General features: G+C 31.6%; 1 protein-coding gene across 10 annotated transcripts in view; it reads left to right on the top strand.

Moving 5' to 3' along the window:
- Positions 1-20,472, top strand: part of LOC130901641 (sodium/potassium/calcium exchanger Nckx30C) — a 58,820-nt gene extending 38,348 nt beyond the window's left edge. For all 10 annotated transcript variants that reach the window (XM_057813162.1, XM_057813158.1, XM_057813156.1 and 7 more), the window contains one exon: positions 1,385-20,472. In XM_057813162.1, coding sequence (XP_057669145.1) covers positions 1,385-1,625 — 241 coding nt within the window. In that variant the 3' untranslated portion in view covers positions 1,626-20,472. The remainder of the gene's footprint in view (positions 1-1,384) is intronic.
- Positions 20,473-27,235: the final 6,763 nt, after the last annotated feature.

The raw sequence follows: 27,235 nt of genomic DNA, 5'->3' as shown, positions 1-27,235 counted from the left end.
CGATCATTTTTCAACAAGCGAATTTGTGGATATGGTGATATTTTATGTCAAGATAGGACCAAATCCTGAGCCGCTGTGAAAACATCTAGTTCCGTGCTACATTAAAATCAATTAGATTGTTTCCACCCCAACCCGAATGTTTTCAAATTCGTTATTAATGATAATGATGAGGTACATCCCTGGGGAACCCCATTATTGATATCTGATTCTGAGGTGTGTCTATCGATAAGATAGATCGGTCTTTCAGAAAGCTTCTAAGCCAGTCGATGAATGTGGACGATAAACCGTACGATCTTAATTTATTTAGAAGATTAATATGCCAAACCCTGTAAAAAACCTTCGATATATCCAGTGCGATTGTTTTGAATTCCCCATACTTTCAATCTACACGTTGGTGACGAGATCTACGTTTTGATGGTCACTGGTGTTAGTAGATTAAAGATTAACTGGTTAACAACATTCTCCATAATCTTGCCAATGGCTGGGGTTCTTTTTTTATGGTATGGGTTGAATCCGAGCAAGTTTACAATCTGCTGAGAAAAAACCTCTTTCATATGATAGAGAAAAGAGTTTTCATAGCGGGCTTGTTAGATCAGCTGCGCTTTTCTTCAATACGATTGGTGGTATTCCATCGGGGTCATTGAAATATTCCTCCCATCTGTGTATTAACAAATAGTTTTCTGGAGCAGATGTTACGTCTTTTGAAAGTCTTTCGTGAAATTCTAGATGAGGAATTTTCTTAAAGTACAAGAGGAAATTCTCTATCCAATCCTTACCGTCTTTGTCATTTCCATGATGAAGGTTTCTTGCAGTTTTCCTTCAACTTTTGGTAAACCGGTTAACCAACGAAATGGCCGATGAAAGTAATAATTTCAAAATATAATAAAAAAATTTCAAAAATATTTATTTATACTATACTCTATTGTCAACCTCGCTATCGCTCAAGCGCACAATCTGTTTATTCTCATATAGCTTTTAAATTAGTTTTCTTGTGTTAATGTTAAGTCTTTTATTGCTGTAGATTCGTTTTTTTTAATGTATATATAAAAACATGTAGAAAAACAAAATCGAACGGTTTCTGAGAACTGACGCATGCGGTAAGATTTAGACTCTTTCATCATAACCGAACAGCACCGGCTTCACCGTCCATATCATGAACGAGTTCGAAACAATAACATGTCAAAATTGATCATTTCTGGTGTGATGTTGACTCATTTAGCTAGGTATTACCAATACCATTATTATTGGACATTATTTGTAGACAAACGGGTTGAATTAACCAAAGTGCTTAGATATTTCGAAAAATAAAATAGTTGCTATGATAAAAAATGTAACAGTTTCAACGTCATTTGACTTTTTATAATATCAAGTTTCGTGTTTTCAGATTACCAGTGCCTTGGTTGCTGTATGGCATCATTTATGGGAAACCAGTTGAAGTAAATTCTGTTGGAATGGTTTGTTCCATTACAATCCTTTTCATGATGCTTATTTTCGTGATTATGTCTATAGCCTGCTTCCGATGGAAGATGAACAAAGGACTTGGTTTTACCATGTTCATGCTCTATTTCGTTTTCGTCGCTGTATCATTAATGTTCGAATATCAATATCTAGTATGTCCTTTTTAAGAAAAAAATACGAGATAATAAGGACAAAAAACTATAAATATAAAAGAAAAGTTGAATGAGAGTGATATAGGTCGTATTTCAAACTAACGTCTCAAAAAAATTACTCGTATACAGTGAAATCCTAAACTATACCTCGTAAGTCATTAAAACTCTTTAGTGGTTGGTGAGATACTAATAAAAATTTACGCGGTTGGTCCTTAATTAATGAGGAATAGTAGACTAATATTTTCGTTCCAAAAAAATATTCCTTAATTAATTATCAATCACGGTGATTTGAATCAGGCATTTCTTCAAATTCCCTTTATCTCTTTCGTCATGATCAAACAATGTGAAGTCACATTTTTAAATTTGCTCCATTATGTTTTTCTTCTCTTTTTACTCTAAAAGTCTTACTTGTTCATTTCACTATTGGATTTGTTTGAATTAGACGTTTCTGCAAATGTTTCCGGCTCTTCGTCTGATATTTCATTTCACTCTAATTCGTTTAGGAATCCCCAAACCAGCGTGGATCTTATGATATTAAAGCTCGAATCCTAATCATTCCTTCGATTGCTTGAAAAGTACTTACTCAAGCTTTCAGAGTATTTGGTTCTGGATTCCTACACTTTATTTTAGCTATATTTGCAGTTATGGAACCGTCTACTGCACTTTATCCAACTCCTTCGAAGGTTCTTGTCTAACGAGTACTCCATTTTCAGTTCCTGTCAATACAAGATACCCAGTCTAGTCGTATAAATGACCTACAAGCACCATTCGTGTTTTGCACCATCGAATCAAAACCATTTTTTGCACAAAAACACCCTTATTACCCCTTGGATCGCTACTAGATGAGCCATTTTCTCAAAGTACAATAGGACTTTCCTATTTTCTTCTTTATCAATTCCATGTTGCAGGTTTTCTGTGGTTTTCTTGTAATCTGGCAAACTGCTACACCAGCCGCAGTTCTTATCTAAAAGAGACTCCAATCTTTTCAATGATAGTTATTCATGCTATAAGGACCTTAACCCTTGCTACCACTCAAGCGCACAATCGTAAATGTCACCCCATGATGGTAAGTTGACTTATTTCTTATGAAAGCACAACTTTTACTATGGATAACTTGGAATTAGTGAGGATTTTGCTTCCCTCAACCATTTTTCTGATTAACTGATCTCTGTAAAATAAACGTTACCGCGTTGAATTAAAAATATTTACAGGAAACATCAGAGCCTTTAGTTCTGAGAATATCTCACCGGAATTATTGAAATTTTGTCTAGAAACTTCAATTTCGTATAAAAAAGTTGATTTGATAGAGGATTTTTCATTTGAACTCATTATTGATTGTTTTAATGAATTGTAAATACATCTACGCTTGATTTCACAAACATAATAAAATTTTGATTAAGTTTTCGACATCAATTGGATGATTTTCTCATAGTTTTTTTATTAATTCTGTTTGACTAGTTATTGTTAACATGTTAACATCAATACGTCAATAACTTCCTCTTTGCCACATTTGCTTGAGCTAATCCGTTCACAAATTATTAATGATCCTCTTATCAGAACATTTTTCTAACCTTTCTTTTGATTTGTTAATGGAACTTTCTCTTTTTAATATTTTAAACCTTATAATCTTGATAATCATTTCAAATTTGGGATTATAATTTTTCTTTAATGAAAATCTGACTTCCATTCAAATTTCTCACATCCTAAGTATCCCCCATCTCTTTTTTTTTCTTATATTATTCATTCTCGTCAATTTCATTTACATTAATGATGTTTGTCATAATCAAACTTTCAAACTAAAACTGTCACAATTGAATATGAATTATCTCAATCTCAATATTTTGGTTTCTACTTTATATTGTATGCATCTGTGGTACCCACCATGCATATTCAGTTCCTGGTCTCTCCACGGTGAACGCGAGTGCAAGTATGTGAACTCGCCTTTACTCGCGTGCTTTCGAGAGTGATTCAAAGCACGCGAGGACGTGATTAAATCGAGAGTGTGGATGGGTAGCACTTCGTTCGTTTCGAGAGCTCTTGGGAAGTTAGGTTAGAGCAGGTTGGACTGTCTTCTACATTTGAACTCGCGTTATTACCTATTGACTCTGTTATTAGATATTGTGAACCTCTCTAATTTATCCACTTGCCTATTTGCGTTGAGGTATACTCTTTCAAACTTAAATATTCGAACATTACGCGAAGATACAATCCATATTGATATTGAGGTGTAATTTTCGGGCTTCTACAAATATATGTTTCAACATTTTTAGATTTGTCAGTTTTTAGATTGAATCCATACATATATATGATATATATATATGATACTATGATAAAAAAATGATTGTTTTGATCTATATATGGGTCAGGGTCAGCACAAAGAGACCAGCCTAAATATTAGTTAAATATTTTATAAATAATTGACGTTAGTTTCGTATACGGCATTAGAAAAGTTTTTTTAGGAAAATAAAATCATCAATATTATTGTTATTACATACATATGGACAGTCTAATAACCTATATTTGAAAAATTTATTATCAAAAATTCCGATCAAGAATGAAAGAATCTTCTAATTAAGATTCGGATACAAAAATTCTTCAGAGTTTTATATTTTTAGTGCCTCCACAGGTAAATCAAGTTGATTTGGTAGAGTCGATTTAGAGTACCAAATCAAATTCTATGTAAACAACATATTCACGATAGGTACTGTATAAATTATTATTTTAATAAATACACTTGTTGTTATACAATGAGTTTCGAAAAGTCGAAACTATTATTATTCATATCAGAGAATTTCGTATGTACACTGTTCAAAAGTAGCAATCAGGTTATAAAAATTCTAAATTTCCAGATGGTGTACAGAAGAGGACAAAAAAAAATAAGAAAACATTGAACAAGAGTATCTACATACTGAATACACTGTTTACAACACCACGACACCAACAATAACAATTACTCTGCATAACGTGCGTTTCGATAACCAAGTTATCGTCTACGGAGACTGAAGATCAACTGAAACTCTTGAATTACCTGTTTTATACAAAATCTTCCCACCAATTAACATTCTTTTGCGAAAATTAGTTCCAGTGGGAAAAAACTTCTTGGCGGGAATCTTCAAAGCATCCAACAAATTATTATTGGATACATTTTTCAACAATTTTATTTATGTCATGATTATGACTGGCAGCGTGGCTGATTTACCGGTCCGTCCATATTTCCAATGAGCTATGTGCTCTTTAAACCGAACAATAACGGATCTCTTAGTCTGCCCAATATACTACTACACTTGAGCTAATTCCATATATACCACTCTTTTCCAAATTTGGTATTTTATCCTTAGGATTGCCGAACAATTGTTTTAATATATTGTTGGATTTATAAAACAATTTAAAACCTACTAAGGATTGAAAGGTATCAGAGCGAATTTTTCTTGTTTTTCATTTTGGGTTTTGGAAAAAAGTGGTTTTACTTAGAGATTACTTAAACCTACGACGATTGATCAACATATTTACAATTTTACTATCATAACCGTTGAGTACAGCTACATCCCCAATGAAGGTCCTTTCCTAATTGTATCTCTCGATGGTAAATGGATTAACCAATGTACCAGAAAATGGAGACTGGTCATCTTTTGTTAATTACAATCAAAAGAATCATCCGGGATGTACCTGCACGTAGCGGGGTTTTTTCTAAATACATCAAATTCTAATCTATTACTATTTCTAATTACTAAAGTATTTGAAAATGGTGTCCTTCTTCATATTGAATATGGCGAAAATATCATCCACATACCTGTACCATACCCTGGAAAATACTGACTGATTTGCTTTTCAAAATGACTCATTAAGAATTCAGCCATAAAATGTGATAGGCAGTTTTCCATTGAATTTGAAATTGCTAGATGTAAGAGTAGCTTGAAAAGGGACAAAGTGCTTATTCCTTACAGCCTAAAGTTTAGAAATCAAAGAATGAATATGAATATTCTCGCCAAGGAGAATTTTCGCGGGAGAAAGTTTATTGGTGGGAAAATTTAGTTGAAAACCGTCAATATTTTACCTTCAGTCTCTGAAGACGTTAACTTGGTTATCGAAACGCATGTCAGACAGTGTAATCGTGAGTGTCGGTGTATACAATGTGTTCAGTATGATTATCGCCAACTGTTCCAGAAATTCCAACTAAAAAGTATGTACTCTGAATCTTGCTGATAATATCATCATCATCAACTGATATCATTGGGACAAAACGAATTCGAATTAGCCTAATTTGGACTAATTTGTATAGAGCTGAGGACATTTTTGTATATAGAGAATAAAAAATAAACAATAATCTATATGTAGGTATTTTTCGGTAGACAGAATTCAATTCTAAATATTTGATAATATCCAAAATGAAAATAGTATACTTTTGATTAAAATCTCTATTTTTTGTTCTCCTCTGTACATCGTTAGATAATTTAGAATTTCGGGATTTTCTGGAAAATTGATAATTGAAAAGTAAGTGCAGACTTTTTGATACTCAGTGTAATTCACGAAAACAGTACATTAGAAATTAACATGTATTGAATTGTCCAATTCCTCTAGCGCTAAATGAAAAATTTTTGTTCAATTCCGTCGTAATGGTGAGAGGAAAAAGAAAAAATTTTCCATGACCTTAGAGGTTATGAGAGATACTTGATATTCTCTAATCAATTGTCAAATTGAACATGATGTCCTAGAAATATATTCGATCTAGAATTTTAAACAAATGTTTACTAAACATTCCAAAATTTACAAATCACAATATGAGTCAGCTGTATTCAAAATACGTTTTTTCACGTAGTCTATACGATTTAAAAGTATTTACAGCTATAAAGAATGTCCTAAAAGCTGTTAAACATATAAAAAATAAGATTTTTTGGTAGACTTGAAGTGCTATTACATGTTTTGAAGTTTCGAATATCACTATTCAGTATAATACATCGTCATAACTGAATTTCGAATATCATAATTGATAATTCTATGGATTCTTTGGGGCGTCACGGAAAAGTTTGAACTTGGCGAACCACTTTTCAAATTATTGGTTTTCTTATAACAAATTTCGAATAATTTTTATGCTTCAATAATATTTCGTTGCCAATAAAATAATGCTTCATTAATCAAGGAAATTCCTTCATATCGATTTTTCCTAACTAACAGAGGTCGCTTCATTCAAAATGCCAAATTCGTACACATGTCTGTTGAAGATTAGAACTAACCAAAAATTATATGAATACAATACTAGTAGCGTCATCTATGTGTCGGGCTACTTATTATATAAGACTTGCTTAAGCCACAGCGTATATTTAACTTTTGAAACATTGTATACGATTGTTTATAGATTTAGAATCGTAACGGTAATTTTTCCTATGACTTTGTGTAAGAATTTTCTAACAATACACAATTCTGTCATCTGTCATTAGAGAGGCGCTACTATCGCATGAGTATAAGTTTTAAATAAAGCGTTAAAAATTTAAGAATAAGGACAGAGAAAGAAAGAAATACAAAAATTCTTACCAATTCACAATAATTGACATTCAGCGTTATCTCAAAGTAGTTTTTCTAGGTTATATTTACAAAATTATTTTGTACTATGTGAATAGTTTAGATTTTTTATACCAATATTGAATTAACGACTCTAGTCATTTGAAATATAAAATCTTCTAACACTGCATCTATCACTCTATCTAAAATAACTAAGTTCATATGATAATACGTCCGACAGGAGCGCCATTCTGTTTAAATTTTGAATTATAATTTACCGTCTACAAGCGGACAGTTTTTAAGCTAAGCCCCCATATGAGATGGTCCTCCTTACTTCTACCCTCCATACTTTGAACAAGAACGTTTCCTAACCTAACCATATCTCTCCCTTCTTCTTGCCTTCCAATATTAATGTTGTGTCACGTTCTTTGTTCAACTATTGTTTGATATGAATTTTAGGACATCTTGTGCAAATTTAAGAGTTGACACCTTTCACTAAAGTCGTGGAAAATACGAATGCGTAGGCTGTTCACTAGAACTAGTTTGAATTAAGACCTCAATAGGAATAAATTATAATGATAAGTGTAGTGATTGGAAAGACTTTGATTTAATAATTATTTAATAGTATATCGATTCGAAATTTATTATTTTTTTGTTGGAAATATCTTCTTCACGCAATAGCAATAATAAATATTTTTGGTAATGATTACGAAAGAAGATATTCAAGTATAGAATCAAAGTACAACTGCTTCTCATATAAAGTAGATATGGCTTAGTTGTTATAAATAGTTTTATGGATATTAGAAACATTTTTAAAAAATTTTTGTAATACAAACGAAAAACGGGTGAAACTTGGAATAAATAGATTTCATATACATTAAGAGGCTAAATTATGAAATAAAATTATTATTTATATACATTTACGTATGAGGATATTTTTTTGTTTCGAAATTACAGTTTTCCAATTTGAATTTTGTACGAGGACGGTCCCAGAAGTACCCAAATAAAGAAAAGTTCGATATCCTTTTTATTGTAAGAATCATTAAGCATCACCTCTTCATTGTTGGTGAATCTCTCTGACCATAGATCAATTTTTTCAAGTGTGGGAACAGAAAATAATCCGAGAGGGCTAAATATAGCAAATTGGGTAGCAATTCGAACTTTAATTCATTAAATTGGGCCATTGCAATAACGTATATGTGAGCTGGTGCATTGTTTTGATGAAACAACATTTTCTTCGTAGCCAAATGCGGAGGTTTTCCTTGATTTCTTCACTCAAACGTTTTTCCTTTTTCAAGATAGTCAATGAAAATTATCCCACGCGAATCCCAAAAAACAGACGCCTGCAGATGGAATGATCTTTGTCTTCTCTGGATCCGTTTCTCCTTTTTCAGTCCATTGTTTTGATTGTTTTTTGGTTTTGAGCGTGAAGTTATGGAACTTCGTTTCAACTATGGTTTGGCTCTATATAATTGCCAAACACTTGTTGTAATTAAAAGTTTCCTTTTCCAAACTAGAACGTTCAGGTGACCTCAGTAAAAATTGGAAGTCTAGTACTAGTTTAATTCATTAATTTTGGACGTTGCAAAAAGGTATGTGTGAGCAGTGCATTGACTTAAAAGAATAATGTTCTTAGCTAAATTTGGCCACTCAAACGTCGTGATAAGTTCCCATAATATTCGCCGTTGATGGGTTTTTCTTTTTCAAGATAGTCAATGAAAATTAGTCAACGCGCATCCCAAACCGAACCATGACCTTGACTACAAATGGAACGGTCTTTACCTCGAATGAAAACCTCTTCACGACGCTGTTATTGTTCTATTGCGAGCAAACGCTATAACCATCTTGCGCACAGCTTTTTCATTTCCAAATTTTCAGTTAATTTGTGATGTATCGCACTTTTTGAAATGCTCACTATGCCTACTAGCTCGCACACTTACAGTCGACGATCATCCACTACCGCTTTGTAGATTTTCTTCAACATTTCTGAAGTTTTCACCTCATTTGGTCGACCACCATATTTAACTATTGATAAGGAAGAAGCAGTCTCATCCAGAGTAGAATATAGTTCATAACGATGACCAATTTTTTACAAATTCACTAAATACGTTCACTATTGATGGCTGCCAAACAAATACTAAACAACGTATGGTCTTCAAACTGTTTAGATTGTGTACTTTCTTATTGCAGTAGTATTTTTCAAGCAACTACCGCCATCTCTAGGTCACGCTAGGTACTGTGCCAAAAGTGGTGATGTCTCCTATTAATATTACAGTAAAAAATTTCATTAATACAATTTTCGCTTCTTCCGTTGTTATAAATAAAAAGAGTAAAGTAAAATGAAGTAAAAAAGTAAATTTTTTTTGTTGTCCTGGATAAAAATTTACGTTTTCAGTCATTATTAATTCTTTGAGCCTTGTTTTTGCGTATTTAAACAACACGTGGTCACCACTCGCACGACTCAAATACAATCCCTGAAAAATTTCCTCAAAGTAGTTAAAAACAACCAACGATCTTCCCTCTTCTTCTCTAATGAACATTGATTCTAATATTTATTTAACAATGAAATATTTTTGTCCCTTCTCTTGTAGAGCACATTTCTGTACGAAACGACGTGGCGGACAACCGGTTTATACACGGTGACTTCGAGTGATCGAAAACGAGTAGCATCCGATATTCAAGAGAGATAGACATAATAAGGAGAGGAGCCTAGAGTGACTCTTCTAGTCTTGTTAATATTCCGTGGTTGTTCTCTTTCTAATGATACATATGAGACAAGTACAGAATATTATCTGTGGTACCGGTCAAAAACTGCAAGCTTACCAAACTTACTTAAAAGACCGTGTTCAATAGGTTATGGTGTCATTGGTGTTGAAGGCTCTAAAGGAAAGGTCAGACTGGAAAAATTATACACAGATACATTCGATATTACCACAGGAGTAAGACAAGGAGAGAAGCTTTCAAAGCTGCTGAAGCTATTCCAAGAGGAAAGAAATTAAATATTTTAGCTTATGCTGATGACGTAGCTTTAACAGTAAGAGGCACGAAAAGTTAGGTTTAGATATGAATGAAGATAAGACTGAATCGCTGGAAGAGCTGCAGAGCCCAATCATTCAATAAAGCTTTAAAATTACAGAAGAATTTAAGTACATAGGATTTACTATGAACAGCAACAATAAAATAGAAGAAGAAATACAGATGAGGTTAAATGCAGCTGGTAGATGTTTTTGATCCTATCGAAATTACTTAAAAGTAAAAACTATTGTCAAAAAATACTAACACTAACAAAACACATCCAAAAGAAGTTAATAACATTTGAAAACGAACGCTGTGATAAGAAATAAAAGAATTAGGTGGCTGGGGCATGTAAGAAGAAGGGATAAACAATAAGAAGAGTGTGGAGAGGTCAACCAGAAGAGAGACCAAGAGCAAAATCGAATGACCAAGAGGGTGAAGATGTAAGGAGACTTGGTGGGGAAGTAGATATGGCTGAGGATAAAAATTATGGAGACAACTTGTTTGTGAGGACAAAATTCAACTGGGATTTGAGTGGTCACAGTAGTAGTAGAAGTAGTAACTGAGTTAGAGGGTGTCGGTTAAGGTGGGATTAATTAGTAAGATAAAAATCAGTAAAATCGGATCCATCTTATTGATAATGGGTATAAAATATGTCTGAAATGAATTTGATATCAAATGTACGATATAATATAAATATATTTATTTCAAGTTGGCCTAAAAACTTCCCGAAAATGTATAGATAATATTACTGATAGTGAAATATATACATATCTAGCTTGTAGATATTGAATTTAGAAAATCGACAAATTAGTGTACATAATAAAATAGTTTAGTTGTTTGGCGTGAATATTTCAATAATTGTTCTCTAACAACGCCTTTCTTTCTGTTTCAAGTATGTGATAAAAATCTATTAGAAATATTAGAATTTAATATGCAACACGCACACGTGCTTCTTCGTAAATGTTTGTACCAAAAAAAAATGACTTTATTTTAACATAAAATGTTGTAGTCAGAAAATTGTAATGTTAATAAATCTGCGATGAATGACTTTTCCACAAGACGTTAAATAAAGAAACGACCAATTTTCATTCATATTAACAACATTGTATTATTTGTTTATATTTATTTATTTACACACACTACATTATTAAAGACACTACCCACTAATATATGATAGTACAGTCAGTCAAGCTTAAAATCGACCGAAACTTCGCAATTTTAAAGACCTTCATCGAATTTCTTCAAAATTTGGAGTTCATTTTAACCTTCTCTTCAAACCTGACTTGATCGCAAAGTATCCTTTTCATTTTTAAGGGGTGAAAATCACCCCTTACTCCAATAAATTGAAAACTAATGAATTAAAGTGGTAATAAGCTATAGTTATGTTCAAATATAATAAATGTTGATTGTTTTGTATCATGACTTTGATATTTTGATATTTTACAGCTCACCTACCCTTAAAAACAACCCCTCATACAAAGATTATTTAAAAAATAAGGTAAGAAACATGAAATTTTTTTATTTTGGATCGTAATAGGAGAATTTTTGTTCTTCAAGTATAACAAATCTGACCCTCAATATTTTCAATAATGCAACTACCAAAAACCACCCCTCAGAATGGAAAAAATTACTAAATGGAAGTAGTTATAGGGCTCATTATGTTCAAACATGTGAAATGATTGTTGTTTTATTACAATGTAATATTATTTATATTTTTTATATGTAACTACCCTTAAAACAAACCTGATACATGAGTTTTCAATTTAATTCAACCCTTAAAAACCACCCCTTATCACAAAAGTATATATGTATATGATGATATTTAAAGAAAGAAATTTTAAGCAAGTGTTCATCACGAAAGAGTTTCTTCCTCTCTTCAATTTCTCTCTCTAAGAATCACGACGAAAGAAACGCACTTTTATTTTCTATCTTTAACTCATAATATTATTTTTTGCATGTTTTTCATGTTTATACATGTGGGAATCCAGATATATAAATACAAAGGATTCACAGCATGTATAAAAGAATAAATACTCCAAAATGTTGAAAACTTGGACGTTTCGTGATTTTCCAGCATTATCTCTGGAAAAATGTATTCGGTTTTTTACTAATAACTCGGTTTCCCTTTAAGTTTTTTTATTCATTCATACATCATTTTGTAGGAAATTTCATAAGCTACAAAACCATTAGAGTTGCAACCCTACTAGGCCCTTTTCTCCAGAGAATTTTGATGTTAAAGGGTAAAAAAGACTTTCCCTTCAATCAATACTTTAATAGCTTATATCTCATTTAATTTTCAAGCTACGTGAGTTTAAAAACAAGCAAAATGTTCAGTAAAATAAAAGCTAAATTTTAGTTACAGTTTAGTTTTTGAGATATTGTGAAAAAATAACATTTTTTTTAAATCGAAAAAAATATCACATTAAACAACTTTTTTCAAAATATACGTGTTCCAAACCGTTCAAACTTTTGGAACGTGTTGTTAGGGCTTAAACAAAGATAATTTTATATGTGCTACGATTAATTTTAATTTTTCCGCACATGGTTCAAATTTACCGACATTTTTTTTTTTTTCAAATTCAAGTTACATGTTTTCATAGTAACTCCCTTAATTTTCATGCTAGACGGTTTTATAAAAACTAATTTCAAAGGAATAAAAAAGTTCTTTAAAAATGTTTATTACAATTTTTTATTAAAAATTGATCGTTTTTCCGTTATTTAAACTCAAACCTCTGCATAAATTTACGAAAAAGAAAAAATTGGCTTTCAGTGACTCATAAGTTGCTAAATATTATTTAAAAAATTCAATTTAAACCGACTAATTTCTTTGTTTTTTTATAAGCTTCGGTTTTGATGAGAATAACTTTTCCAGAAAATGCGTAATTTTCGAGTTTTTCGTGAAAAAATGTTGAAAAACGTGTTTTTTTAATTTTCAATCGCGAATAACTCAGAAATTATTTAGTTAAATAAAAAACTTCATTCCACATTTTCCTCATAAAATTATGATTATGAAATTTTAAATTTCCACCCCCACATAAGGGTAGCATTCACTCCTGGGGTAGAAGAGTACATTGGCACCAAATCAGGTTTGTTATTTGCATCATTTTTGAGCTTCTGTCAAAATTTCAAACTAATCCATGAAGGTCTTTAAAATAACGATGTGATTTGTGCTTAGTTCACTGTACTATGATTAATTTTACGTCGAGTATCCGGAGTGAGTAGAAGTGGCACTCACCTACTGATTAGTCCTTTCAATCAACAATCTGCTAAAACGATTTTTGGGACGCTATACTCCGTGATAGGCGTTTTCTTGGTACCTGGAGATCACTCATCAAAAAATAATTTTTGGTGGCTGCCTTCGATGGAGAAGAGTCACCGTACACAGCGTCCAAAGGCTTTTACCAATATTGCCATTTTTGAATGTTCCTAATATCCGCTTCCACAGGTACTACAAATATAATTACGATACAGATCTGGCTGAAATTTCTACAAGAATGTACTTAATTAAAATGAATTTCTCCAAAGATTTTAATTAGAGAGACTAGTACGAATTAGTAAATGCCCTCGTACCTCCAATATATGAATAGGATAAATAAAAAAAGTTTCAGTATTGGATTAAATATTTTAGAGACTTTGGATAACATAAAATTGTTTTGCTACTGGTTCAAAACTCATATTTACAACCCGATTGAACATAATTCATCAGCTGGAGTTCAGAGTACGATCTAGAAAATATTTTATGCTTTTAAATTTAAACTGAAAGAAGGGATGATCAAATTAAAATTCATAATTCATGAATTTTGTTGTAAACCCGATAGAAAAATTAGAATCATGAACGTTATTTACAAATTTTCAATCAGTGTTTTCTAGTTTTTATCAACCTTATCAACTGACTCTATTATTTTTCCATCTCTAACCAAGTTTCCTGATAATCTTTGCTAATTGCAGGAGACTTTTAGCTACGTTATATTGTATAAAATTTTATTAGCAGCTTCCTTATTATAAGGGAGAATCCAATATATTTCTTAAAGTAAAAACTTTGCAATTTTACTTCAACTAAAAATAGAGCTTCTCCCGATAGGGTGTTTTAAACACTTTCCATTTTGAAGAGGATGAAGAAGAGAAAATTAAAATTAACTATGTGGGATTTTATACCGATATAAACTAATTCAAGATAACGGGCTTCTTTTAGGGTTGCAGCTAAATTGATGGTCTACCAAAAACTAAACAAAACATTTGATTAATTACACACCTTATGTTCAAAGTAAAAAAATTGACGACTACTTCCGGTTTGAATCGGGACATCCAAAACCTACAGCTCCGTAATTTTAGTCCACCCGAATTTATATACCATTCAATTTTTGAAATCATTATTTGAATTATTATTCATTGCTCTAAAATGGAGTTTTTTGGAACCGTAGGTGATGTTCATGATGAACACACTATTAACACTACACCAACACTCACAATTACATTGTCTGACGCGCGTTTCGATAAGCAAATTATCGTCTTCAGAGTCTGAAGGTAAAGGTAAACCTTCAGTCTCTGAAGATGATAACTTGGTTATCGAAACTAGCATTAGACAGTGTAATTCTAAGTGTTGGTGTAGTGGTTGTGTATATAGTGTATTCAGTATTCATTGTCAAGTCACTCATCGCTTGAACTCAAAGTACATTTGAAAAATTTTTATTAAATAGAATTAATTAAAGAAAATTTATTGAGGCATCATCGAAAAACACTTTTTGGAAAAGAAAAAGTAATTAAAAATAACGATATCTATACATATCTCATTTGCGAATGATATATCGATATAGTCTAGTATACAAGCTAAAAAAAAAACTTTCTTATATATAAAAATGTAGCGGTTTTTTACGAAATAGGTGGAATATAGTTCTTCGTCTAATAAAAATAATTTTTATTGTGGAAAATATGAAAAATACATGAATATTTTCGCAAACTATGAAATGGTTTTAGAAAAATTGCAAATTCTAGCAAAATGTGCCTCAATAAAATTTTTTAATTTTAAAAGCTTGTAGATTAAATTGAAACAAATTAATTTTTATATATGTATATTTTAGTTTTCGAATAATGTGGAAAAAATTGTATATTCAAAAAGAAATTGTTGCAATACTACGAAACTTTGAGGTACCGCAAAGAGCTTAAAATTTATTAAGTAAAAAACTTTAAAAATAAAAAACGGACCCCGGTGTTCTTCTATTTTTGTTGAAGGTGCCTTTAGGTACAAAAATAATATTATCTTGAAAAACCACACTCATTTTACTTAGCAGTTTCACAGATATTGTCAGAGATTCCTATGCTAACATACAAAGTTTTGGCAAAAATGGTAAAAAACAGACTAGAGAACTTATATGCTACCTATTCATAGATTACAGAAGGGCCTATGCCACCGTCAAGAGAAAAAATCCGTTATCCAAAATTCACTACATCTTAGTTCAAGAACTGATACTAAGAAAAAGTGCTTCAAAAACACAAAGTTTGATTATAGAAATGAACATCAATGTCTTGTATATGAGGACGATTTACAACTCATGTCAAGATCCAGGAAATAACTTGAAACATTTCAAACTACCGAAAGAAATGGCAAGAGAATATGAAAAAGAAAAGGAAGAAAAGCGGGACAAATCGAATAAAAAAAATTAAGGAGACTAGTGGAAATGCCGATAAGAAAAACAGAGATCGAATTAATTTTGGAAGGCAGTACTTCCAACGAGTTTATGATAGGAAAAGGTTTGAGATAAAGAGATCCATTATCCAAAATTCAATGAATCTAAGTTCAAGAACTCATTCTAAGAAAAAGTGCTTCAAAAACCCAAAGTTTGATCATAGAAATGAACATCATATGAGAACGATTTACAACTCATGTCAAGATCCAGGAAATAACTTGAAACATTTCAAACTACCGATAGAAATGGCAAAAGAATATGAACAATAAGGAAGAAATGAGGAACGAATCGAATATTTAGGAACGTAACGAAAAAATATGGAACGTAAAATGTTCAGAAAGACTTATGGTTAAATTAAAGAAGATAAATACTAAAAGGTGGGAAAAAGAAGAGGAAGACCGAGGAAAGAATGGTTGGTAGAAATTAGATGAGATTTAAGAATAGTAGGATTGAGAAATTTGCAAAATTAGACAAAAAACAGTAAAAAAATGGTAAATTTTCATTTTTATTTAATTATTACTTAGACTTCGCACCTGAAAACGTATATCAACCATTTTCTCACTATTTTATATTTAAATTGTATGAAAAATTTCAATTTGATTAAATTTTGAGTCTTTACAGTACCTTAACACGTACTTCAATTTTTTTGTAAATCTTTAATTCATCTAATCTATGACAAAAGAAACTTTTTCGAATTATTTCGAAAAAAAACTGTTTTTTTTTTCGTTCCAACCTATTGTAGATATTAGAAAACGTGAAAATATAAACATTTTTATAAGAGTTTATTTGTGTAGTTTACAGTGTGTTTGCAAGAATCATCCCACTTTAAGTGAAATGTTGTACAGTTTTATAATTTGTTTAGAAGGAACGAAATGTGTCACAAGTGAGAATGTCAGAGACATTTAAGCGTATGAAGAAAAAAAAATAGTCCAGTAGCATATAGGCATATCATATTTCGGATTCCTGCTTAACTTGTTATATTAAAGTATTTTAGAACTTAGAAATTATATAGAAGTCTATAGAAAATAAATATATTGTTAAAACTGTGAATATACACTATAACTTGTTGAGAATTATAACACGTGAACAGATAAAAAATTTATTTAATTAAGTTTTTATTAGTACGTTCAATAAATTATAATATTTATTACATAAAGTCAGTCATATGTTTTATTTTTCATTCACGACAATAATAGAAATATCGTTATTTGAACAAAGAAAACTTCAGATAAGAAATATAGCGAAAATCACAAAAAACTTTTTACTCATTAGAAATTGATTTTTAAAAACTTGTTTAATTCACCTCAACAAACAACAAAACTCGCACAATAAACTAACGAATTAAAGGTAAACAACAATGTGCTTAATCTCATCTTGATTAGAAAAAAATCATAATTAGCTGCCTATTTACAATCGTTACATCCGAAGCGCAATCCAATTTCGTGATGGATTTGACTACATCGTCACTCAAACATAGATTTTATCATATTCAAAGCATTATATTGTGAAATTATCTTACCCAATTCTTCAATCGCTTCTGTATTAGTAACCGGCAACAAAGATTAGTTAGTTCTCCACAGCTAAATCATTATCTATAATGCATTTTGAGCTTTGGTTGATTCTAAAGGCAAAAAGAACTACACCAAACATCCAGTTCCTTTTCTACAACAACCTGGTGATGTACTAGCTCCATTTGGTTCGCTGAATCAAAGTTTCGTAGGGTGTCAGAGAGAAGACAGAAGATCGCAATTCCGGTTGAATTATTCTCTGTCGTCGATCATTTGGCCGATAAACCTGGTCGTGGGGTTATAGAGAAATTTCTGTGACTGACAAGTGGAGAGGTAGGAATTTGGTTCATCTAAGTCGATCAGTCGTGGAAGGCTAGGAAATTTTCGAGAAATTGTAGAAGAAGAAAAAGCTTGGGTTTACGTTAAATAAAATTGGAACCCATAAGACCATTTTATCCGGAAAAATCGAAATATCAACTAGACGAACGAAATTATTGCGGTACTTTTAGACCACAATATCTATTTCCCAATTTCTAAAATTCAATTTGTATCTAAGAACGACATATTCAGTTTAAAAAGTTATACTTTTACTCAAATGGTAGCAGATATTGCTTAGTTTTGAAAAGTCTCTTCTTCTTCTTCTTCTTATTTTAAGACTATGTCTTGTGTTTTCAAAGAGGCAGCCTAAGTTGTGACTCCGAGGACCAGCTTTCATACCAGCGCTTTGGTGGTCTTCCAGGCGGTCTACTTGTATTGGGTCTCTCTTCCTTTGCGATTTTCGCCAGTCGATCGTCGTCCATTCTGTTGACATGATCTCCCCATGCTCTTCCTCTAGTTCTGGCCCATCTCACTATATCCGGAACGTCACAAATTCTTCTAATTTCATTGCTCCTTATTCTGTCTCTTAGTGTTTTCCCTATGATTGAGCGTAATGTCTTCATCTCGGTCGTTCTAAGAGTCCGCTTAGTAGTTGCAGTCTCCGCCCTCGTTTCTATGGCGTATGTCATTACTGGTCTGACACAAGTTTTATATATCCGTGTTTTGCTTTCGATACTTAAAAATTTATTCCTCCATATCACGGTTCGAAGGAATCCCGATATCCTAGATGCTGCTGTTGTTTGCAATTTGACTTCTTGTTTCAAGTTCCTATTGCTCGTGATGTTAACCCCTAAATATTTAAAAGACATAACCTGCTCTACACTTTTATTATAAATTGCCAGTTTGCATCTTCTTGGTTCTCTCGCTATTGTCAAGGATTGTGTCTTTTGTGTCGATATGATCATATTGAATTTTCCTGCAACTGTTTCAAATCTGTGTAGCAGTTTTTGCAGATTATCCTCATCTTCGGATATCACAACCGCGTCATCAGCGTAACAAACTATCTTAAACTCATGTTTTCCCATTCTGCATCCTCTGCCTACCGTTTTGACTTCTTTTATGATTTCGTCCATTATAATGTTGAAGAGTATTGGGCTGAGACTATCTCCTTGTCTGATCCCTGTTGATATTGATATTGATTGTTGATATTTGCGTTGTTCATGTCCCGAATGATGTCTATTGTCCTTTGGTTTACGCCACGTTCTTTTAGTAGCTCAATGACGTCATGTAATCTCACTCTGTCAAATGCTTTTGTTAAGTCTAAGAAGCACATATATGCAGTTTTATTGTACTCTATGGCCTTTTCGGCAATCTATCTTAAGATGAATATAGCATCTCTGGTTGATCTATTTTATCTAAATCCCTGTTGTTCTTCGCTCATGCCGCTACTTGAGATTTCTTCTGCAATATTTTTTGTTGGTAATTTTGAAGTCGTGCTCAGGAGGCTGATCCCTCTATAATTATTTGGATCTTTGAAAAGTATCGAGTGATATTTTTGAAAAATTAAAATTTTTGGAAAAAAACCAAACTATATGAAAAATCTCCCAATAATTAAGCAATAATGTACTTTCCTCTGGACGAATAAAGCTTTGGGGTGTTGTTTGGAGATATTTATGACTCGGTTTCTACCCTCTCACTTTTAAAATTACCTTAAGTTTTGAAGAGCGATATCTAATGAACTATTCGACCTAAAAAGCTATAATTTAACTCAAATTATAGCAAATCTTATTTATTTTTACTATATAGTGACATTTTTGTAGAATACACATTTTGTAAAAAATCAGAGCTTTATAAAGAAAACTCTCAATAGTCCAGAAATCGTCCGGTTTTACTTGGACGAATGGAATTTTCTTGGTACTATCTGGGAATAACTAGGACACAATTTTTTGAAAAAAAAAACGATCTAATAAGACCAAAAAGCTATGAGTTTCTTCAACTATTACTTCCTACACCTTTTTAAATTTTTTTCGCGATGATTGATCTTGTTTTTAGATCTAGAAAAACTATGATTCAATTTAAATGGTAGCAAACCGTGTCTATTTAAAAAAAAATATTTTTTTGGCAAATATAATTCAAGCACAGATTTCAGCGGCTTTTTTGAGTACTATGTGCTCAGACTTTCAAACTCTCAACAATCCAGAAATCATCCGGTTTTGCTTGGACGAATAGAATTTTCTTGATACTATTTGGGAAGTCTCTTGTGATTGGCTTGGGTAAATTACTTTTGAATATGAATATAAACAGTTAAATCTTCCTCTTGTTAACAATCTATTCGTGAAGAAATGGTTTTAAGACAAAATCAGCTGTTATTTCGAAGTGAAATTCCTAATATGACATACTATAAATTCTTTTAGTTTAGAATAATAAAATACAAAATAAAAATTGACATATGACTGAAAATGCGAAATTTCATTTCCTGGAATAAAATTAAATATACCAGGAAGTTTAAGAGTAGGATAATGAAGTTTTACAAAAAAAATGGCTTTTTCTGTAACTTCATATTTGTAAACTATGTTATATTTGTTAGATACTGATGTTTTTATTGTTAAATTATTTATTAATTATTATTTTCTAATTTGTTAAAACCAACTCACTCCACTCACGAAATAACAATAAAAACATTAATATGATTCGTTTTTTAAAACGAGACACGAGAAAAGTTGTTAATGGTGTATCTAGTAGATTGTTATTATTAGAAAATTTTTATTAATATTAGTACACTAATGAAGAAACCAGTTTATGGTATGTTAATTTTTGCTGACAATATAACATATATAAACAAAAGTGTTTCATATTTTAACCGCTTCATTACAGAAATGGAATCCTCAACATTATATCAAGATCAGACTACATTTGATGTGAACTCAGGGATTCACACATCCATGGAGATTGTGTCCACGCGTGTTCGTGGAAACGAAATGTCAATATATATGTTATATATATGTGTTATATATATAACATATATATAACATATATATGTTATATATATGTTTTTAAGGACGATAAGAAGATGTACTTCTTACAGGGTGTAAATGTTGAATTTTCTTCCCTGCTATCAGGGGTGAAAATACGTACTTTCGTCCGAGATGTGAAAAATAAAGACTCTTTGGTAATTAAGTTACACCCCTTCGATTTCGTTAACATTTTAGTATGTTATAAAGAAAATTATGCTGAAAATTTTGATATATATATATATATATATATATATATATATATATATGTAGGGCGCGGAAATCATCCCTTCACATAGTTTTTCAATTTTTAAGTTCCAGAAAAAGAAAAATAATTTATACATCATAGTTTAGCTTCGCATGTCTAACCTAACCTAACCTTACCTAACCTAACCTAACCTAACCTAACCTAACCCAACCTAACCACTAATTTTAACTAAGAATATTGATAGAATATCAATCAATAAACATCCATACTCAAAAATTTCTTTTTCATTATAAAAAAAAAACAAATATTGATAGATTTACTAACGATAGTCGCATGTAAACAAACTAGACTAAATTCTCTGCAAATTTTATGATACATGTAGTTATTATTAGGTAAAGAAGACATGCGAAGGTTAGGTTAGGTAAGGTTAGGTTAGGTTAGACATGCGAAGCTAAACTATGATGTATAAATTATTTTTCTTTTTCTGAAACTTCAAAGTTAAAAAACTATGCGAAGGAATGATTTCCGCGCCCTACATATATACATCGAATTTTTCAGCATAATTTTATCTATAACATATTAAAATTTGAACGAAATCGGACGGGTGTAACCTAATCTATAATTCACAAAATAAACGTAAAGTACTACTTTTTAGACGATTTATTTTTAACAGAGTCAAATATTAATTGATTATTTATCATAATAAAAATTTAATTTAATCGAATATTGATTAATAGTAACGAACAACTACTTTCAACCTAGCTCCCGAGGATGGTCCATGTTGCTGCTGATAAGAATCGTCAGATATTGAAGATTCCACCATTCTCTCAGATAATAAATTTATTTATTATTTTCTTATAAATCTCAATTTTGTTATTCAAACTATCTTCTATATATTCTTCTGCTACGTAGGCAAATATCCAGCCATCCTACTTTCAATGATATCGATTTGATTTCAATTGGCAAATGATTGTGCATTTTTTTTCGCATTATACAGTATTGAGCTCTTAACTAGCGTGAAGTAACTTGATAAAAATCGTGCTTCGCGTTTCTAAGTAGGTACACGTGCAAAGATATTTCTAAAATAGGAGAAACATGCTTACGAATTAGGCAAACGGATTCAAATATAAATAAATTGGGAAGAGTCACTATTTTGACAGAATCGCACTATGATTTGAGGGTGATTAGGTTACTAGAGGTGCCATGGCTGCTCCAAGAGAAACTATTATCGTCCATAAGAAGACATATTTTACCGCTGATGTCTAGATAAACAGATGAATCAAAATAGGGCCTAGTAGTGAGCCTTGAGGCACTCTTGGTGTACGAGAAGACATCGTGGAATGAATTACAAGCTGATATCTGATGGTAACGAATGACTTAAACTATGCTAAAGATGTTACCCTAATTTGTTAAGTAAAATATCATGATTTACATAATCAAAAACCTTAGAAAAATCACAAAAAGTTGTTGCAGTGGAATGATGGTTGTTAAGGATGGCGTAAATATTTGGGAGGGAAATCATTTGTGCCTTTGTCAGTTAAAAATCCAAATTGATGGGTAGTATTTCATATTTCAAAAGAAATGATAGAAACTTTCTTTTGACCATCTAGAAAGAATGGATGAAGGAAAAGCTATGAAGGAAATCTATAGATAAAGGAAAGAAAAGAGATTAGACCTTCTAGAAAAAAATGGTTAGATAAGGAAGAACAGATATTAAAACTCTAAAGCCAAATAGTAATAATCTAATTCAAGTTATTTCAAAAAATTTGTGAATACTCTCTGATATGAATCTAGCATGGTTGTAAAGAGAACTGGATGAATATAACTAAATAAGAAGTGATGCCACTTAATAAGGTGGGTATTAATCGCTTATTCAATTTGAAAAATCCATATATAGAAAAATTGAGAGGTAATGTTGATATTAAATTGGATAAATCAATCATATTTTGCTTAAGATATACATCATGTATATCTAGTTGTATGATATTAATCAACTTTCCAACTTCTAGACCTGCCATTTCTATGTTGTCGCATAAAATGATGAAACGAAGTACCAGAATCTGAAAATTATAAATATTTTTACCACTACTCAACCAAACAATTTAATATATAAAAGAAAATGCCATTATAACTTAAATAACTTCATGCTTGATGCAAAAATTTCCTTGTTACTTTCATCAATTCAATAATTGGCAAATGATTCTGCATCTTTTTCGCATTATACAATTTTGAGCTCAATAACTAACGTGGAGTGGGTTGATAAAGGTCGTATTTCACGTTCCTGCCGTGCAAAGACCTATCTAAAATAGGAGAAGCGTGCTTTAGGATTAGGCAACGTTGTGATGTATTAAATTCCAACGAGTTCGTAGTAAGCACGTTCATTAAACTGAGACATGGGGACTAAAGCCTAAAATGGTATTCTGGATATACCAAACGTATGACCACATATGCAGCGCTTGTTTGATAGCCGAAAACAACAGCTCAGCAAAAAACTAAACAAGATTCAAAGGCTAATTTGTCTAGGTCATACAGGAAAAATGTTAACTTTCTCTACTATAGTATTAGGGGCGCTACTCCTCATCTCATAGTGAAGAAAGAGGAATTTAGCGATGCCCACACACACCCAGGTTGAAAACCCATCTGAAGTAATGTTATTTTTGGATATTAGAAAACATTGAAGCGATTTTAAGCAGTCAATTGAGAACTATCCAAGTATACAAGCTCCATCTCCAGCGTTGTGCCTCATTCCAAGGAAAATACTTTGAAGGAAACAACATTCAATAGTAAGTCTACTCGAATGAAAGTAATTTAAAAGTTCTACTTACGAAATGGGTTAAAAAATAAGGACACGCCATTAGATTGTACATATCCATATCGGCTTGTTCGTATATTATAGAAAACCCGAAATCCAAAGCGATCAATATTTCTACGAAGCTGGATGTTATTCTTATAAATATAATGAATCCGAATAACTCGTTAAAAATATTAACTGCATCGAATATTTTCTTGTACAACATTCTTATTATGTTTACAGATTCAATTCCAATGGTACCACGTTTGGTTAATTTCGTCATATTTTTCAAAATAATTATTCTTTTTTTCAAAATGCCTAGAAGATGAATGAGAAAAATGTCCAACAACAACAGTTTATTCAAATAAATCCCCAAGTAAATCATGATGAACCAATTCGAATCGAACATTTTTTCCAGATTAAAAGAAAAAATAAAAGAAAATACGGCTATCGAGAATAAATTTAGTATGATTGAATACAGTTTATAATTAGCATTAACTTTACCAAGCTTCATATCGATATATAAAACGGTTTCAATGAAACATTTCCATAATTTTCTTTTCGTAAATATTCCGTAAAAGCATATTAAATCTACTGAAAACAGAATCAATCCTAAAATCATGAATAAAATTGTGTTATTCGATGATGAACTGTAGTAAAAAATTGAGATTATGTCACAAACTATAAATGAAATGATTAACACTGTCGGGATATAATTTCTCCTGGAAATCCACGGAATAATTCCGAAAATTCCGCTGTAGATATTGAGAAAGTTTAATAAGAAAATATCTTTGTTTGTGCTTTCAACTAACATTCTCGTACAATACAAATATAATTAATATAAGAAATATGTTGTGGACTTCTTTTATATATTGTCGACATTAATCTATTGAAGGTTCATATTATTAATCGAAATATAGAGTGGACAAAAAATAAAGGAAATCGATTGAGACACATTCTTTACATACATCAACTATCAATCTTTCACTTTCCTAACCTCTTTCGATAGTAGTTCGAGTAATGCCTTCCGTGGCGAAATTCCTGGTTCATCTATGTTCACGAAAGCCGTATTGATGGTCGCTGATGATCTTAGCAGACTCAAGATTTGCTGGTTAACGCCATTCTGCATGACCTTGGAAATGACTTGGATCAAAGCAATAGGAAGGTAGTTGTTTGGCAATCATATTTTTTCCTTCTTTACCATAGGTTGCTCCACGAGCAAGTTTATAATCTGCAGGGAAGAGACCTCTTTTATAAGATAGAGAAAAAAGTTTGCATAGCGGACTTGTTAGTTAAGCATTTCTTCAATATGATTGATGGCATTCCATCTGGGTCAGTTGGTTTTTTTGATGTTTAAGCCTTTTAGAATTTTCACCATCAACATTTGTGCTATTGAGAAGATTGTTTTCCACTTTTTCATCATATTACTCCTTGCAACCATCTAGTACAGTTTCCATCAAACTTTAGATTGTTGTCTGCTTGAAGGAATAAGGAATATAAGTTTCTATACCTGCCAAGATCACTTTCGAAATCTCGTTAACACACACTGGAGGTTTATTGGAATTGAAGCAAACTTCCTTTCAAAGAAACAAAGAACGGGCATCCTTTAGATGCTTCCATTTAGACGATCTATAATGCTAAACTTAGGTAGATCCTGAGTTCAGATTTCTGGTTCATACGTTGCTTTAATTAGTTTGTCATTTGATGTTCCGAGTGGTACGATTGCGTTGTACAGTTAGATCTTAGAGGCTAGCAAAAACACCATCTCGATCAATGAATCTAGATGGTTCATTGGTTAACAGATCCTGTTAGCAAAATTTTCAGTTCCCCGACCCTCATCGTCAGTTTTTTTGGGAATAAATAACCAGCTGACGCGATGATAAATCAACTAACTTAACTTAACCACATAACATTGAAATCTGAAGGCTTCAGATTCTTTTACTGCTGAAAAAGTATACAGGATATACAAGGTGAACCTTAAATTTTGTTGAGCACATCTTTGTTTCTGGTAGAGCAATGATATGAAATTTCTTAGACTGCAGATGCTGGTATATACCGTGTGTGTTAAGACCTGATATATCATCTGGACTAACCTTCACTGGAACCTCAGAATTGTAGGCTATTTTCCCTCAGGATTATTTGGGTTAGAAAATGCCATCATGGTATTTTGTTCCGCCCTGGAAACCGCATCAGCACAGCGATTAAACCAGGGACTCTTAGAGCCAATTCCCGTCGCCTCCAGGTTTATTTAGGAAAAATACTGCTGACTCCCAGTTGCTTTATATAATTTAATACCATTTCTAACCTATATATTTACTTTGTAATACTGTCAGTGATTTCTCTTATTTCATCAGAAATAGTCTCGCTATTTTTAACAGTAGTTAATAATGATATAATTGAAAGCGATTTGAAATGTCTGAATCGGCTTCTTAGAGACGTCAAATATTATTTTTCGATTTACAAAACCTTCACTTTATTGAAGGCGATAAGCAGACCATTTAAATTAAGTCTTCTACACCTATTTAATAGCATTCTACGAAGAAGATTGAATCAACATAACAACTCTTTGGTTTTTTTTCATCAATCGATAAATATTCAAAGAAACCACTGATTTTAATGATATTTTTTATTTCCTTTGGGGAGTTAACTTCATTGTGACAAGTATCGTAAGTAAATAAATTTAGATATAGATTTTAATATCATCTAAAAAAATAACCAAACATAATTTTTTCTTAGCATGAGCGATTTATTGATTACATTTTCCTTGAATACCAAATTGGATCAAAATAATTAAATATGACGTTAGTCCACTTGTTATACTAAGTAGAAGTTCTTTATTCATCACAAAAAAACCTGAAATGGAAAACGTCAGGGGTTGTAGTGTTATAAAAGTGGACAAATCTTCTAACTGCTGCTTCAAATACGGTTCTTTCACTTCGGATTGTAAAATTTTACATTGAAGAGCTAAATTTATCCCAGCGTCCGTGACATTTCCACATAAAATTATACAACGCACAACAAAATACTGAAAATAAAAGATTATATATAATGATTAGGAATTGCTTTTAAAGGTAATGGATATTAAATGATGTTAAGAGAAAGGAGAATATGAAAATGAAATTAATAATATGGGTGAGAAAGATGAATGAAGAAAAAATTGAGAAATCTAGACAGAAAATAACCTAATACAACTTGTCTAAACTAAAACTGCTAATCTGGATCGTTTTTGGAAGCGTTTAAATGATATTTTCTGCGCAATCTTCAGCTATACATGATTCTCATAACAGTACTTCCAGGAAAAATATTTACAGTATTCAATATTTCAATACCAAATGCTCAGAATTAGACAAAGTAAAATCGTAACTAATCATCTATAGATTTCTTCGCACCTGCTAATCTGAACCGTTTTTGGAAGCGTTTAAATGATATTTTCTGCGCAATCCTTAGCTATACATGATTCTCGTAACAGTACTTCCAGGAAGAATATTTACAGTATTCAATATTTCAATACCAAATGCTCAGAATTAGACAAAGTAAAATCGTAACTAATCATCTATAGATTTCTTCGCACCTGCTAATCTGAACCGTTTT

Source organism: Diorhabda carinulata, chromosome X, assembly GCF_026250575.1.
Source record: "Diorhabda carinulata isolate Delta chromosome X, icDioCari1.1, whole genome shotgun sequence".
Classification (NCBI taxonomy): Eukaryota; Metazoa; Arthropoda; class Insecta; order Coleoptera; family Chrysomelidae; genus Diorhabda; species Diorhabda carinulata.
Note: the sequence above shows the minus strand (reverse complement) of the source record. Positions and strands in the feature narration are given on the sequence as shown.